Source organism: Tachyglossus aculeatus, chromosome 9 (assembly GCF_015852505.1).
Source record: "Tachyglossus aculeatus isolate mTacAcu1 chromosome 9, mTacAcu1.pri, whole genome shotgun sequence".
Taxonomy (NCBI): Eukaryota; Metazoa; Chordata; class Mammalia; order Monotremata; family Tachyglossidae; genus Tachyglossus; species Tachyglossus aculeatus.
Genome location: NC_052074.1, coordinates 21,078,900 through 21,095,421, shown reverse-complemented (window position 1 = coordinate 21,095,421; position 16,522 = coordinate 21,078,900). Strand labels below are relative to the sequence as shown.

The 16,522-nt window shown below is 47.8% G+C and overlaps 1 protein-coding gene across 1 annotated transcript; it reads left to right on the top strand.

Annotated features, from left to right (window-relative positions):
* Positions 1 to 426: 426 nt before the first annotated feature.
* Positions 427 to 15,217, top strand: BFSP1 (beaded filament structural protein 1). The gene is made up of 8 exons (XM_038751544.1): positions 427 to 1,031; positions 2,320 to 2,380; positions 5,361 to 5,456; positions 7,553 to 7,645; positions 8,593 to 8,700; positions 11,746 to 11,966; positions 13,123 to 13,208; positions 13,787 to 15,217. Exons 1-8 carry the CDS (start codon positions 661 to 663, stop codon positions 14,704 to 14,706), a joined length of 1,956 nt encoding a protein of 651 aa, XP_038607472.1. The 5' UTR covers positions 427 to 660; the 3' UTR covers positions 14,707 to 15,217.
* Positions 15,218 to 16,522: the final 1,305 nt, after the last annotated feature.

Here is a 16,522-nt window from a genome sequence, read left to right as displayed (position 1 = left end):
CACAGTGCCATTAATTGTAGTATGGATTGATTCCTTGGCCTTCCGACTCTAAACATTGAGGAGATGCCCTTAGAAATTTTCCCCTTTTGTGGAGGGAGAAAGGAATGAGGGAGAGTGAGGTTCTTCCCTGGTATGAGTTTACTGAGTATCATTTGATGCTTTTCGCACTGCCCCTGTATTCTGTCCCAATCCTAGAACAATTAAACCATTCAAAAGGAAAGCACTGCTGTCTTGTTTCCCCCGTGGCTGGTCTCACAACAAAAGAGTTTGCAAACCTGTTGACCGAAGCTTTGCACTGAGCCCTTTCTGCTCCAGCCAGGCAAGAGCCAGTCCCCTCTCTGTCTTTTATCATTCCCCATGGGAGACAATGGTAGCGGGAGGAACCGAGCCAGATCTCCAAACCGCTGAGCCAGCTCTGGAAAGGCAGAGAAGAGTGACGTGGGGGCTCGTGGGTTTTATTTAACGGGCTGCCCCAGGCCTGCTCTCGATGCCCTAGAACAGATCAGCAAGAGCCCCAGAGTCATCACCGAGTGACTGGAGAGAGAGGACCAGAACTTGCAGCCAAAATTTGACCAAAGGAGACCAACCCCTCTCCGAGGGGCCAGGGAGGAAGCTTGGGGAGGAGGCCGTCGGAAGCCTCACTGCCCAGCAGTCCTCACCATGTACAGGAGCAGCTACCTGCATGAGACCCGCGAGGAGAAGTATGAGCGCTCGGACGTCTTCGATGAGCCGCAGCCCCTGGCCGAGGTGAGCGGCCTGACCCAGGCTCAGGGCCTGGAGAACCTGCAGGAACTCAACGAGCGGTTCACCAACTACATAAACTGGGCGCGGGGGCTAGAGCAGCGCAACGCCATCTTCCGCAAGCAGCTGGAGACCTTCCGGCGCCTGGATGAGCTGGCAGGGCTGGAAGAGGCCTTTGCTGAGCAGATAGAGTTGAATCACCAACGGGTGAGAGAGCTGGCCCATGAACGCACCAAGCTGGAGCGCGAGAGCAAGGATGCCCAGTGCTCACTGGATGAGTTCCGCAACAAGTAAGCATGGCGGGTGGCCCTTGCGGGGGGACGGGGGGACTCCGCTGTTAGCCTGCAGCTCCCCGTGGTGTCCGGTTGTTGCCGTGGGTTTGTCTGGAGAGAATCCCCTTGGGGAACCATGGCAGGGGAGCAGATGGGTGAAGCAGAGCTGGGGAGTATAAACTTGTGCTGATTGTCCCAGTGGGAGCCAAGGGGAGGCGGATGAGGCCCCTTTGGCAGTTCCACCAAGCGTGGGTCGGTTGTGCCACGAGGGCTCAGCCTGAAAAGGCCAGAGCCAAGGCAGGTTAAAGAACCGAGCTTCGTTTTGGAAAGGGTGAAGAAAAGCCCTGATCCCAACGGGTTAGGAAGGCCGCCCACAGCAAGCAGGAATTAAGTCTTGAGGGCTGGTTATGGACCTGGGAAGTTTCTGGCCAGTCAAAGTCAGTGGCTAGTTAAAAATGGGGAGGTTCCCAACTTGGAAATGAGATACGCATGCAGTCATAAAGGGAAGAGAAGCACCTACACATCTTTCCTGTCTTCATACAAGGCAGATCTGTGGTATGTAAAAAGAAGTGGGAATCCATTTAAGGATTCCTTCAGCTATCTGGACCATGTCATCGACCCATGATCACGGTAATGTAGATGTTGAAAACCTTTGGAATTTCACTGCAAAGATTTGCTATCTCTGAATGTGTGTGGTATAGTCACACTGTCCCTCCTGCAGCTTGACTCTGCCCATATACCGGCATAGACTGGTCGAAAGGGAACATATGCCCTGAGCCATCCTTCCCTGTACTCATCGGTGGCACGGCCCCGACCAAAAGGAAAATGGCCTGAGAGGCCTCCTTTCTAAAGGAAAATGAGAAATTGAGTCCCCCTCTTTCCTCACTTGTGAAAGGAATGGCTGGAGTGGTCTGTGGAGAAAGCAGCACCCCTCCTTCAGGAGGGACCAGAGGAAAGAGAGGAGTGGAGGGTGGGGGGCAGGAGAGAGAGGTGGAAGAGTAGAGGGAAGAGGTACAGAGAAAAAGAGGCACGAAGAAAATAAATGAAAGTAGGAGCTTCATGTGACCCAGTGAAACAATGGGTCCAAGCCTTGGATTCTTCCTGGAAAAGGACAGTGTTGTCAGGCATTTGTTTGATTTTCTTTGGAAAAAACTAGTGGAGGGGGCAGACATCAAATTAAGAAACTCTTGCTATTGAAATCTGAGAGATTCGATTCCCATAAGATTGAGCCTTCTGAATACATACTGTATGAGCATTGCTCAGTGAATTAAAACTGTAACTGTTTTTTTTAAAATCATTTTTGCAGGTATCAAAATGAATGTGACTATCAGCTTTTATTAAAAGAAACCCTTGAACGCCTTAATAAGGTATGTTTATTGCACCCACACCCACTGATACCTATTGGAGCGTAGCACTGGACTAAAAGACTGAATTGTCTGATTTCTTTACAGTGGATAAGGTGCCACTTTGAGATACAATTTAATGTTTGTCTTTCTCCTTCAAGCTCTTCCCCTCATCCTAATCTGTGTTTCTACCTCTCTTCCCCCTCCCTATCTTTGTTAGGGCAAGCACATAAATTAGGATTGGGATTTATAAAACAAATTATTTATGTCCCCTATTGGCTGGAGTCGATCTTGTCTTCACGTGGCCACCCAAAGGTGATTCCCCGCTCCCAATGAAGGAGGAGGTGACTATGAGTGGGGAGGCCTTAGTCTCCAACCCGCCTCAATTAATCCATCAGTGGTCTTTATTGAGTGCTTACTCTGCTCAGAGCACTGTACTAAGCACCTAGAAGAATGACAAACAAAGAGATGGTAGATATCCGTACCATCATGGAGTTTACAATCTGTGCCCAGCGAGACCCCAGGCGGCATAAAGACTGGCCAGCCAAATTGCAGAGGAGTTGCAGGGCTTCCTTGCCTCCTGCTGCTGCTGCTTCATATCCCTCTGCTGGGAATGCAGCCATTGTCCACAACTGCTCCCATCACACTGGTTTTCCTGGCAGAGGGAGTGCCACCAACTTGCATAAAAATGAAGAGGCACAGCCTGGAGTCTTGGTCTAGTCAAATAATTCAGACCTTGGCTAAATTACAAGGCCACTACCGAAGATGGCTGTCGATTATGAAGAAGTAGGAGTTTGGGCGGGTTGGGGGGGGGGGGGGGGGGTTTAAAAAATACGAAATTTGGGGAATAATTATCCAGGTCCTTTTGTAAAATTCATTCATTTGTTCATTACAAAAATTTCAGGTTTATTTTTTATGTCTCATACAACAAAGGACAAGTGTTTCTCTTAGTTTTACTCTTTCCAACATTTCCAAATGGCACAAGGGGCTAAAGTGAACGCTTGACACTTAGTTACTCCAAATGGCCCGATTCCAGTGTCAATCCCAAACTGAACAACGTTCAAATCGTGAGCTCAAGTTGAAGCTCTATCCTGGAAGGACTTTACTGTTCTTTGCTTCAGGCTTTGTCGTGCTGCCCAGGAGCAGTCTCTAGGCTAGTTAAGAAAATGAAATTTAAAAACTGGAGCGCTTCCATGGCCCAACATGTTACTCTGTCAGGTGACCAGATTGTTGTCCATTCTTGGCGGAGGCTTTTCTTGGGGTGGTGCTTTGGGGGATGTTCACCAGAGCTAAGCAGATACAGAGTGAGAGAAACACAGATAGCAGTGTGGGGTCAGAGGAAAGGAGCAGATGAGAGGGGAGAGAGGAGGGGACAAGGAGAGAAACTGAGGAAGCATGGGGAGAAGAGAAGAGGGATGGGAATCGAGACAACAAACACATTCAGATATAGCTAAAATAACCCAACTGCCATCCAGACTTCTTTCTTCCTCCAGCCCAGGCCGTGCCAGTGTGAGCCTGCCTCCCTGCCAACGTTCCCCCAAGGCTGTGTCCATGCCGTGGGAGTCCCCCTGGGCTCTGCCGGCAGGAGCCTCCCCTGTTGCTTCCTGAAACGCGTTGGCAACAAACACTCTCATCGTTGCCACTCAGGCCATGCCAGAAAAAGTCCCGTTGGCATCACTCCACATATTTTCTGGAGGTTTCTAGCGTGGTTTTAATGCATCATGATGGCTATACCAGAAACCAGTAGAAATGACCAGAAAGTACCCATTCCAGCCTCTGAGGAAGAAGAGGAGGAGTGGAGGACAAGGCTGTCCCATCTCACCATCACCTGCCAGAAAGTGGGACTTTAATAAATTCTTCCATAGGCTTTACTGGTGGCAGAGTGATACCCAAAATGTGTCCTGACTAAATGCTCCCAATGTGAGAGAATAGGAAAGGACTGTAGTAGAAAGTTTGCAGAGCTCAGTTCAGACTGGAGCTGTTGACAGTCTCTCAAACTAGCTAAGCAATATAGGCCTTTTATAACCTGCCACTCTAGGCCTGGGCCTAGTTTGCTTAATTATAAATTCACTTCTGCCTCAGGGTCCCTTTTCCAAAAGAGGATGGAGGGAACAAGGGAATGTGGTAAGAGGCTTGGATGGAGGTGGAATCTGGAAGCAGCACAATGGCCAGGGCTATAAGAAGTAGTAGTAGTAGCAGCAGTACTAGTAATTGCATTTACTAAGCATTTACTATAAGGCATTATACTAAGCTCTGGGAAAGAAATATGTGGATGAGGCAGACACAGGCTCTGTCTCCCAGTCTAAGAATGAGGAGAGACGGGGGTGGTTGGTGACAGACATGTAAGGAAGACCAAAGAAAAATACAAAAGACAATGACAAAATGAAGGCAGCAGATTTCAGGCTTTGGAAAGGGGTTTTGGGAAAAGCCACCATAATTATTGAAAAACTAGTTTAAGCTGCAGTTTGGGAAGTTTAAAATGGACATAGAGAACTTCTGAGAATGAGAGCAATTGAACACTGAGCTATGTTTGGGAAATCACCTTATCTGGAGGCCTTTACAAATAAGATATGTTCCCAGGTATCAGTAAGGGGGTAACGAACGGGGATGGACTGTATCACTTCTCAAAGTACTTAGAAACCATAACTTTTTGTGATTCTATAGTGTCTTTCCCAGGAAATTAACAAACTCCTAAGGTTTTCAGTGATGATCAAAAACAGAATGACAACCAACATTTACCTTTACCTTGCAGTTTTACCCCACATCTACAGAAATGGACACGTTAAAACATAGCTACACAGTGATACTCATTCTTTGCTGTCTTCTACATTACATATATTAATTTATTGAAATAGGAAGATAAACAGCATATTGCATTAGAATCCTAGGTCTCTGACCACACCTTGATGTTTGCCAGGTTAGAACCGTCGTTATCTCGAAGGGTCCCTTCATCTCCAGAGCTGTGGAATCAATGCAAAATGATTTCTCTTTCTTCACATTTCAGGAAGCAGATGGGGCCTTGCTACAAAACCTGGAACTTCAGATCGAATCTCAGTTTCTGCAGGATAATATTCATGCAACCAAGGACAGGTACAGGAAGGTAATTTCAATTCATTTTATTCAAAGTGGGGTCAGGAGGAGGGTAGGTATCCAGCTGGGGTGGGGTCAATAATCCAAACATATGGGATGGCAGAAAGAGGGGAGAAAAGGCAGGGGGGCGGAGAGAGAGGCAAAGAAGAGGGAAATGGAGAAAGAGAAAAAAACCTACTCCTTCCCTAGACACAAACATGTTTTGTCACATAGGCATGATCATACCTATGTGTGCACATGCTCAAACGAATACAGACACGTTCGTGTGATCTCTCTCATTGTGGGGGAAGGAGAAGGTAAAGAAGAGAAGCAACCATTGGGTGCAGCCACCGTTAGAGGCTGCTTCTCATCTCACTTGCTGCTGACATGCTTCCTCCAGCTCACCAGTGGTGGCCAGGACCGAAAACAGGACTCTGTTCAGTTTGCAGGACTAGAGAAAACATTGTGTGATGGTCTCCTCTAATTTGGGGATGACTGATCGCATTCCTTTTTGTTTAATCCTGTTTAGACTTGTTACAATCACATAGGTTAAGAGGGAGAAATCCCTTTGATGTGTTGTCAAGAGTCAATCACTGCTTCAGGGTCCTTGTTCAATTGGGATAATGTGGTGGGTTTGTGATGGCTATTGGAGGCTATGGGCTCCTGCAAGGGCAGGGGAAGATTAATAATAATTATTGGATTTGTTAAGTGCTTGCTATATGCCAGGCACTGCACTAGTGCTGGGGTGGATACTTTAAAATCGTGCTGGACAGGGTCCCTTAGTTAAGATACCAACCTGGAACTTGAAATAAGCCGTGGGATGCCATTGAACTGCTGTTTCCCATGCTGCGTGTGTGTTGGGGGGAAGGATAGCCAAGGGGCTGAGGTGAGGGCTCTGTTTCTGGTGGTGAAAGATTGGGGTGCATCAGAGAAATGATGCAAAAGATGTCATTTTGATAGGGTCCTTGCCCATCCGTCCAATAACCACTAAGGCCATCAGTGGCCATCCAACCTCTGGGGATGCAGGCCCATCATCTGTGGACCTAGTTAGTCTGGGCCACGCCTGAACATGTAGTCCCTAGGAAGTCTGGGGTGGTTCTGGGCCCTTCCGGTGGGAATTCCAAATCATGATGTGGGCCGAGGATGGCCTGACAGATTCTGGGGCCCAAATTGGTTTGTTTGGGGGTTTCACTTAAATTGTTATCGTCTTAAGGATGGGGAATGCTTAGGGCAGTGCCTTTTTGCATTCAGTAGGAGCTTGGTAAGTACCCCGATTAGTAGATTTCCTGGACCCCCAACCAAGCCCATGAGCTCTGCTGTTCATGATGAATATCGGTCCCACTGAGGATCAATCAGTAGTATTTATTGAGTGCTTACCGTCTACAGAGCACTGTACTAAGCACTATGGAGAATACAATGTAACAGAGTTGGTAGACTCATTCCCTGCCCACAATCAGCTTCCAGTCTAGAGGATCCAACAGTTTGGTTCCAGCTCCAACCCCAGAGCTGTGGGCTGACCCTGACTAGCCTTAAAATCGCAGGAAGCAAACTGGTAAACGAATTATCTGAGGGCCTATTCTTTTACTTTGTTTGGGGGTATAGATTGACTGAAAGCATTTAAAGTGGCCTAGTGGAAAGCACTTGGGTCTGCGAGTCAGGGGACCTAGACTTTAATCCCAGTTCTGCCATTTACTGCTGTGTGACCTCGGGCAAGTCACTTAACTTCTGTATGCCTCAGTTCCCTCATCTGCAAAATGTGGATTCAATTCCTATCCTCCCTCCTATACAGATGCGAGTCCATGTGGGCCTGATTATCTTGTATTTACCCCAGCGCTCAGTACAGTGGTTGGCAAATAATGAGCATTTAACAAATACTAGAGGACCTGGGTTCTAATTCCAGCTCCGCCATTTGTCTGCTGTATGACCTTGGGCAAGTCACTTTTCTGTGCCTCAGTTTCTTCATCTGTAAAATAGGGACTACCTGTCCCGTGAGCCCCATGTGGGATAGGGACTGCATCCAACCTGATTATCTTGTGTCTTCCCCAAGGCTTAGCACAGTGCTTGGCACATAGTAAGCACTTAAGTACCATAATAACAGTTAATGAAAATGACTTTATTCCCCTACAGAATCTCTTGGAAATTCAGACCTATGTCAATGTCTTACAGCAGATCATTCAGACCACCCCTTGTGTTTCCACCCTCTCCATTGGGATCAGTGAGGTAAGAAATCTAGTCTGATTGTGAGCAGGAGTCCCCAGGGAAGCACTGTTGGGGAAATAGCCACCCCTCCCGGGATGCTTCAGTTCTCAGAGGGCAGTGGTTCCAGTCTACATGGCACCACTCAGTGTGAGCCCACTGTTGGGTAGGGACTGTCTCTATATGTTGCCAATTTGTACTTCCCAAGCGCTTAGTACAGTGCTCTGCACATAGTAAGCGCTCAATAAATACGATTGATGATGACGATGAGACCTCCATGCCCGAGGCAGTGCTCCCCTTTCTGAGCTCTGTTCGTTCTGTCTCTTTGTCTGTCCCTCGTCCAGCCAGGGAACAGTCCGGGAAATTCCTTTAGGCTTTATGCAAGCTCAAACCATCAGCTTTTACCTTCCATGATTTTCTAATTATTTGACCCGAACCTTCCAGTGCCAGCACTTAGTTTTGCTAACAAAGTACAAATATGAGACTGTTTTGAAATCGGGTTGTGGAAGCTGTAAAGTAAGGAGTCACTTTCCTCACCTTTCAGAGTGTTGCTGACCAGCAACCATCACGCCAAACCCCAACTCCTAATGAGCTTTGCTTTCCTTTCCTGTCCTCTGGTTCTCTCCCTTGAAGCGTTTTTGAAAAAATCTGACACATTTCTTACTTCAGGACTATACCAATTCAGATCTTTCCCAGAATTTATTTTTAAAATCTCATCAGGGAAAAGCTTTTCTTCCAGTTTCAAAAAACAGGTCAACAGTAGCAGAGAGGCATCCCCTCTTTCGCCCAGGCCCTATCCCACAGTTCAGATTTTCGTTCATTTTCTTCATTAGGGAATAAAGATTTAGTAAAATAAGCCTGAGTTCAGTAGGTTTTTTTCTTTTCCATTTTAGAAACCACTGAATCTTCACTTTCTCAATTCTGTAGGCAAGGTTTGAATATTAAACTAATGTGTTCTTATTTTGCTTCAGGAGAAGCTGATTGCTGAAAGGAGAATTCCTATCCTGCAGAGTCACCTAGAGGAGTACAAAAGTATCCTGGCGCAGTTACAAACACAGAAATCCAAGCTGCAGGCTGAGGTATGTAGCCATGTGGTAACTTTATGTTCCATGGCCCCAGCAAAGTATTTTTTCATCTTTCCAACTTTGTTCTTATTCTGCCTTCACTGCTTACAGATGCCCTTGATTTTTCCTCTTTTTCCACAGACCAAAAACATTAAAAAATACATGTAACATCTGCTCTCCCTCCCTTTCCCTCCCTTTCCCTCCCTCTCTCCCCCTCCCTCTCCCTCCCTCTCCCCCTCCCTCCCTCTCCTTCTTTCTCCCTCCCTCTCCCTCTTTCTCCCTCCTTCTCCCTCTTTCTCCCTCCTTCTCCCTCTTTCTCCCTCCTTCTCCCTCTTTCTCCCCGTCTCTCTCCCTCTCTCTCTCCCTCTTTCTCCTCTCCTCTCCCTCCCTCTCCCCTCCTCTCCCTCCCTCTCCCTCCCTCTCCCTCTCTCTCCCTCTCTCTCCCTCTCTCACCCTCTCTCTCCCCCTCCCCCCCTCCCCCCCTCTCCCCCCCCCTCCCCTCTCTCCCCCTCTCTCCCCCTCTCTCCCCCTCTCTCTCCCTCTCTCCCCCTCTCCCCCTCCCTCCCCCTCCCTCCCCCTCCCTCTCCGTCTTTCTCCTCCCCTCTTCCTCCCCCCCCTCTCTCCCCCCTCTCTCTCTCCCCCTCTCTCCCCCTCTCTCCCCCCTCTCTCTCCCCCTCTCTCTCTCCCCCTCTCTCTCTCTCCCCCCTCTCTCCCCCCTCTCTCCCCCTCTCTCCCCCCTCTCTCCCCCCTCTCTCCCCCCTCTCTCCCCCCTCCCCCCCTCCCCCCTCTCCCCCTCTCTCCCCCCTCTCTCTCCCCCTCTCCCCCTCTCCCCCCTTTTCCCCTCTCTCCCCCCTCTCCCCCCTCTCTCCCCTCTCTCTCCCCCTCTCTCCCCCCTCTCTCCCCTCTCTCTCCCCTCTCTCTCCCCCTCTCTCCCCCTCTCTCCCCCTCTCTCCCCCTCTCTCCCTCCCCCTCTCTCCCCCTCTCTCTCCCCCTCTCTCTCCCCCGCTCTCTCCCCCCTAGCTCTCCCCTGCTCTCTCCCCCTCTCTCTCCCCCTCTCTCTCCTCCTCTCTCCCCCTCTCCCCCCCTCCCCCCTCTCTCCCCCTCTCCCCCTCTCTCTCTCCCCCCTCTCTCTCCCTCCCCCCTCCCCCCTCCCTCTCTCTCCCCTCTCTCCTCCTCTCTTTCTCCCCTCTCTTTCTCCCCTCTCTCTCCCCCCTCTCCCCTCTCTCCCCTCCCTCCCCCTCTCTCTCCCCCTCTCACTCCCCCTCTCTCTCCCCCTCTCTCCCCCTCTCTCCCCCTCTCTCTCCCCCTCTCTCTCCCCCCGCTCTCCCCCTCTCTCCCCCTCTCTCCCCCCCTCTCTCCCCCTCTCTCCCCCCCTCTCTCCCCTTCTCTCTCCCCTCTCTCCCCACTCTCTCCCCCCTCTCTCCCCACTCTCTCTCCCCACTCTCCCCTCTCCCCCTCTCTCCCTCCCTCTCTCCCCCTCTCTCCCCCTCTCTCTCCCCCTCTCTCTCCCCCTCTCTCCCCCTCTCCCCCCCTCCCCCCCTCTCTCCCCACTCTGTCTCCCCACTCTCCCCTCTCCCCCTCTCTCCCTCCCCACTCTCTCTCCCCACTCTCTCTCAACTCTCTCCCCCCACTCTCTCCCCCTCTCTCTCCCAGTCTCTCTCCCCCCTCCCTCCCCCCCTCCCCTTCTCCCCTCTATCTCCCCCTCTCTTCCCGCCTCTCCCCCCCTCCCCCTCTCTCCCCCTCTCTCCCCCCTCTCATTCTCCCTCCCCCTCCCTCTCTCTCTCCCTCCCTCTCTCTCTCCTCTCTCTCTCCCTCCTCCCCCTCTCTCTCCCTCCTCCCCCCCCCTCTCTCCCTCCTCCCCCTCTCTCCCTCCTCCCCCCCTCCCCCCTCCCCCCCTCCTCCTCTCCCTCCTCCCCTCTCTCTCCCCCTCTCTTTCTCTCCCCCCCCCTTCTCTCCCCCCTTCTCTCCCCCTCTCTTTCTTTCCCTCCCTTTCTCTCCCTCACACGCACACACTTTCTCCCCGAGTTGGGCTTTTTCCCTATCCATTTTCTTCTCCCTCAGTGAACACAGGTCTTGTCTTTCCAGGCTCTGACATGCTGCCTCCTGTAATTGGTGGAGGCTGTTGCTTCCATCTCCCAAGATGCTGCAGGGCCGTGCAGCAAACCGCTGTAAATGGGGAAGCAAATTCCTTGCCTTTTAAGCCACAGAGGGTGGGTGGGGACTTCTTCTCCTGAGGGAACTGAGTGGGCACTTGAGAGTTGCCAAATGTTTGTTCTCCTCAACCTCCACTTAAACGTGACTCACAGGCCACTGCTGGCCTCACCCACAGGGTGTCTCTCCTTTTCGACTCCCCAGGGAGCTCTTCTTCATAGGGGCAGGGGGATGAATCCTGTTGTTACAGCATTTAGTGAGGACTCTGGGAATATTAGCTCCATCGGGCATGGAAAAAGTCTGTATCATTCTAAATTGTAAATAAGCCCGGCAAAATTTACAAGTCAATGAAGATTTTATTTTTGATCAATTTGCCCTCCCCAGGGAGGTAACAGTGATAGAAAACAATTTTGATTTCACTTGCACTATTTGCTTGGCTTAAACTATTATTCCTAGTTACTTGCAAGTCAGCTAGTGGATCATGCCAAAGTTGGGGTACATGTCTACACACCCATTTGTATCCTTACACGCGCACACACGTACCCGTGTCACTCTAGCACTCAGAAACTGGGAGATGGTTGAAAATCAAATCACTTTCTGTCAAGTATCCATGAGGAAAAGATGGAAAATGCTTTTCTCCTCTCTCCAGTTAAGTGAATTAGTGGTGGTATATAGATTTTTGTCTGTGTTTCTCATTCGTCTATTTTCTTTAGCTATCTAATGTAGTGTGCTGCAGACTGCATCTTATTTTAATCTTTCTCCTTGGCTGAGAGATTCTAAATGGTGCCATGGGTTTTTGGCTGGGAGGAAAGAATGCAGTAACCATGAACAGATTTTCTAGGAGGTGGAATGAGCCTTGTGGTTCACTCACGTGATGGCTTTTCTCTGGAATGTGCCTTTATCCAACAGACTACAGTGCTGGAACAAGCTATTAGAAACACCCAAGAGAACTATGATGATGAAGTCCAGCTTTACAACGAGCAGATCGAAACTCTGAGGAAAGGGATCGAAGATGCCGAAAGAACCTTGGAAAAGTGTTCCAGTGACTGCCGCCAACTGGCGTCGTACCGGCAATCTCTAGAAAATGAACTGGAACGCTACAGGCATATCATTGAGAATGAAGATCACAGGTATGGCCAGCACAGAGAAAGTGCTTGTAACTGCTGGAAGAGCATGGGAGCTTCTTATTTTAGAACCTGCAGCTCCACAAGTGGTTGATTCGGGTCTGTAGACCGAATGAAATCTTTGGTAAACGCCGCGGATTGACAGTGTTTTACAGGATTAGGTAAACATGGTGATGGTGACCCTCTTTAGAGAGGGTTGGTGCCTTTAGACCATCCTCTGCAGTCCACTGCAGACTTTCTGTTCTGTTTTGAGCGCAAACCGTGGAGCCTAAAATATTCCTTGCTAGAAATGTAGCCCCGAAGAAAGAGCTTTACACCCCCAGATCACTACATTTCCGTGACTCCTTTCTAGTAGTAGACTAAAATCAAGAATTTAAATAAACCCCAAACTTGAATTACAGACTGAAGTCAAGAATTTAAATAAACCCCAAACTTGAACTACAGCGAGAAGGTCAAAAACCAGGTGGGCTCTAGTGGCAAGGACGCATGCCTGGGAGTCAGGAGACCTGGCTTCTAATTGCAGTTCTTTTACTTCAGTCAAGTTAAGTGCTTGGGGGAGTATGAGACAACATGCCTGCTGTTTGACCATGGGCGAGTCACTTAACTTTTCTGTGCCTCAGTTTCCTCATCTGTAAAATGGGGGATTAAATACCTATTCTCTCTGCCAGCAAGACTGAGAGCCCCATAGGAGATATGGACTGTGTCCTACCTTCTTATTTTGCATCTACCTCAGCATTATTACAGTACTTGGCATGGGGTAAATGAGTGCTGAACAGATATTATTATTAATACCACTGTTATTAAAACCTCAATATTTTGCAGCCCCTGGGAACATATATGCCTTTTTAGAAATATTAAGCTCATAAAATAAACTTCAATCAGTGGGGCAAAGGGGCCAGGGTGGCGAGCCTTATCTTCTTTGTGGGTGAAAGAGGAAAGGCAGTTCCCATGATCCAGGCCTGATCTAGAGAGCATTGGTGGCCAAGGAAGGGCCGGACAAAAGGGGGCTGCCACCTGCCACCCCTGTAGCTTCTCCCAACCCTGACACCCCGCTGAGTTGCTACAGCCAAGCAGCCTCCCTCTTAGCTGCCTAGGAGAACCGAGTTCTTTCCAGTTAAGAAATGGGAATGGAAATGGGACCCTTTCTGACTTTCTCCTCTAGGTTGAATTCAGCTATAGTCGGGACACCTGTCACACTCTTCATGCAGAGTTACAGAGCCTCATCCAGTTCAGCTCCTAGCGGGAAAGGTAATGTCTCCTCAGATCCCCTTTCTCAATATTTTTTAATCCTGAAAAAGCATTGCTGTTGACCATGGGCATCGGCACCATATTTTGCTACCACCAAAAATTTTAAGTCCGGTCGTCAAACACATTTCAGTCATTGATGGTCTAGAAGTCTGCGTTAGCATGTTGGGAATTTCAGCAGTTAAAAATTGGGCCCCTTGTTATGGCTGGGGTAAGGGATAGGTATTGATGATAGGACTGTTGAAGGTTGAATAGATAATTGGTTTGTCAATGATCTGAGCTTTGGGTTTTACAGGATTGTTATGTGGCCTTTCATTCTATCTGGGTAAGGAGGATGCAGTGTATTTCTACCCTGAGAACTTCAGTAGAGGAAAGGCTCACTCTGAGATGTTGTTGTTAGTTGCTATCTAAAGGCAGTCCTTTGCTAATTCCAACAGGAGTACTGAACAAATAAATTCCCCACAGAAGAAATCTACATAGCTGTACTGGCCCTGGGGGATAAGTTCAGTATGCATTTTAAAGCGAGATGCTTCACTTTATTTTCCAAGCACCCGCATTCAATTTCTTGGCCTTGGTTTTAGATATCACTCAGGCTATCCAGGACATCACCACAGCAAAACCAAGACAAAAGAAAGTTTCAAGAATGAGGGAGATTACAGCGAAAGACAAAACCGATAAAACTTCAGGGGACAAAGTATTCCCCCTCATCCTGGAAGGCCTGGAGGGGGACCAGCTGGGAATTCAGAAGGAGAGCACTTCCAAGCCAGACCTGGAACTTGAAGAATTAGGAATTCCGGAACAAGAAGCTAAGCCCGAGGACATTCCTGATGGTGCTCAAATAAGCAAAGCTTGTGATAAACTGTGTAACATGCTGAGAGAGAGAGTGAAAAGCCCTGAAAAATCTGAACCCCAAGCAGATCTCCACACCAAAGGACGTTTTGTCCTTGTTACGGGGGATGCCAATTACGCAGACCCCAGCTTTTGTGGCTCATCCATCCCTGCTAAAGGTGGGATTGCGGTTTCCATCGATGGTGACCAAATAGCCAGCGGCAAGGGAGTGGAGGCACAGCCTGGAGTGCCAGAACCCACGTGCTCAAATGGGAGAGGAGAACCAGGTGGCAAAGAGGCTGCAGCTAAAGACCGGCAAGGTTTAGAAGATAAAGAGAGTGGAAGAGAAAACAAACATGGGAAAAAGACAGAAGAACAAACCGCGGGCCCTTCTAAAGTTATGGGGATGAGAAAACCCAATTCCAGTCCCCCACCGGGGCCTTCTGGACAGGCCCCAGTTCCACATCAAAAGGCAGGAGCCAGCAAGGAACGAGATAAGAAGCACACAGACAAAAGAAGCAGCCAGTTGGACAAGAACTTGCCCGGATCTGTGACCTATGAGAAAGTGGAAGTGGTTGAGTCCATTGAAAAAATTTCAGCGGACCAAATCCAGACTTACGAAGAAACCGCGCTAATCGTGGAGACCACGATTGAGAAGATGAGTAAGAAGTAGTTGGGGGGCACAGGTTCTTCACCTGACACAGGCTTGCAGTAAGAAAGTCTTCCCGGTCTCTAGTACCCTCGGGTTTGGGAGCAAGTGGTGAAGTTTTGGTATTTTATTGTTTGGATAAGCTGTAGTTGATTCAGCAGAAACCTGATAACCACTTCTGCCCCAGTGTTAAAATATTCTTCTAGCTTGAGCATTTGACACTAGCCTCCTACCTGTAGATGCTTCAGGATTAGGACGGGTGAAAAGTAAGTATTGTTAAAGCCAAATGGCCCCAAATACACTTCACAATATTAATACTTAAAATGCCATTAATTGTCCAAATCCTAGTTAACAGCAGATATTAGTTTAAGTATTTAGCTCATTTTTATTCAGTTAAGTCTTGTACCTTCAAGGATATAGCCACAATTTTGGTGTATGTTCCCTTCAAAAAGAAGTGATAATGCCAGCTCCTCCATTAGTATTGACCACATACTCACATACAAATTTTGGTATTTAAGTGCTTACTATGTGCCAAGCACTGTTTTAAGCACTGGGTAGATATAAGGTAAACAGGTTGTCCCACGTGGGGCTCACAGTCTTAATTCCCATTTTCCAGATGAGGTAACTGAGGAACAGAGAAGTTGTGACTTGCCCAAAGTCATACAGCTAAGTGGCAGAGCTGGCATTAGAACTCATGACCTCTGACTCTCAAACCCAGGCTCTTTCCACTGAGCCACTTGTTTCTCATTAAGCAAGTGCATCATCTGCAAGTTATCTGAGGTTGTATTTTTTTTAAATCCCAATTTAATAACATTTCAAGACTCGCTTAATTCTTAAGTTGAAGTGGGGTGGAGAAGGCAAATGTTTAAAAGGAGGTGCAAAATAGTTATCTGTTCAGTTTACAGCAAGACTGTCTATACTAAAGCATGCTCTTATTCTAACTGATCTTGGTTCAGCCTTTGTACAAATTCCTATCTGCCACTAACATAAAGAAAACATAGTATTGCATATTAAAAGGTGATTATTCCAAACCATTTCTCTGGACTCTTAATAATGCTCTCTTCATCTTGAATTTAAGGATCCATTTCTATAGTCCAGTCCTTGATCTAATCTTCACTTTCAGTTGGGATTTTTTGGGGTTTTTTTTAATCTTCTTATCTAGAAGAACCAGTATGGCTAACAAGCTGGAGTGAATGTGCCTTAATGGATTACTACGTTGGTCAGAAAATTCATTTTTTTGTCAGAGGCAATTGACACGATCATATGCTGCTATTGTTTCATAATTATGCACAACAAAAAGAATGCTTAATAGAATTACCTTGCTCTTTGCTTTTAAAGATTACTTTCAAATCTTTTTGTGAATTCATTTGAGGGTATAATTTCAAGATCCTTTAATTTTCTTCCTTGAAGAGGAACGAGTAACCTGCTTAATTGCTTTTCTGCAAAATATTTATAATTCAAAAGCTTAGGACAGAATGATGGAAAATGCTTGCCTTGATTGAAGCCAAGAACATTGCTAGCCTGTAAGATTGATACATATTCAGTATTGACCAAAATAGAATCACTTTGTTGCAAGTGAGGCATTCACCAGTGCCAAAAATAATAGCCCCATATTTTTTCTAACTCTGAAGTTCATTTTGGTGGTATATATCACACTAATATTTTCACTTAAAAATTTAGAAATGAAATGGTTAGTAGGTTTAATTACTAGGCCTACCCAAGTGTGAACTGCATAGTCATTGCTTTTTAAAATATTGATGTACTACTTGCTTTGTGGAAGAGGGGTGGTGGATGGCAGTTGGATTAAATTATTAAATGTATATCAGAAGTAAAGAATGAT

What these genes read in the sequence shown, in the direction of transcription:
- BFSP1 (XM_038751544.1), top strand. Translation starts at nt 661, where the DNA reads ATGTACAGGAGCAGCTACCTGCATGAGACCCGCGAGGAGAAGTATGAG. An exon ending in AATCCAAGCTGCAGGCTGAG is followed by an intron (nt 8,701 to 11,745) that starts GTATGTAGCCAT and finishes TTTATCCAACAG; the next exon opens with ACTACAGTGCTGGAACAAGC. An exon ending in ATTGAGAATGAAGATCACAG is followed by an intron (nt 11,967 to 13,122) that starts GTATGGCCAGCA and finishes TTTCTCCTCTAG; the next exon opens with GTTGAATTCAGCTATAGTCG.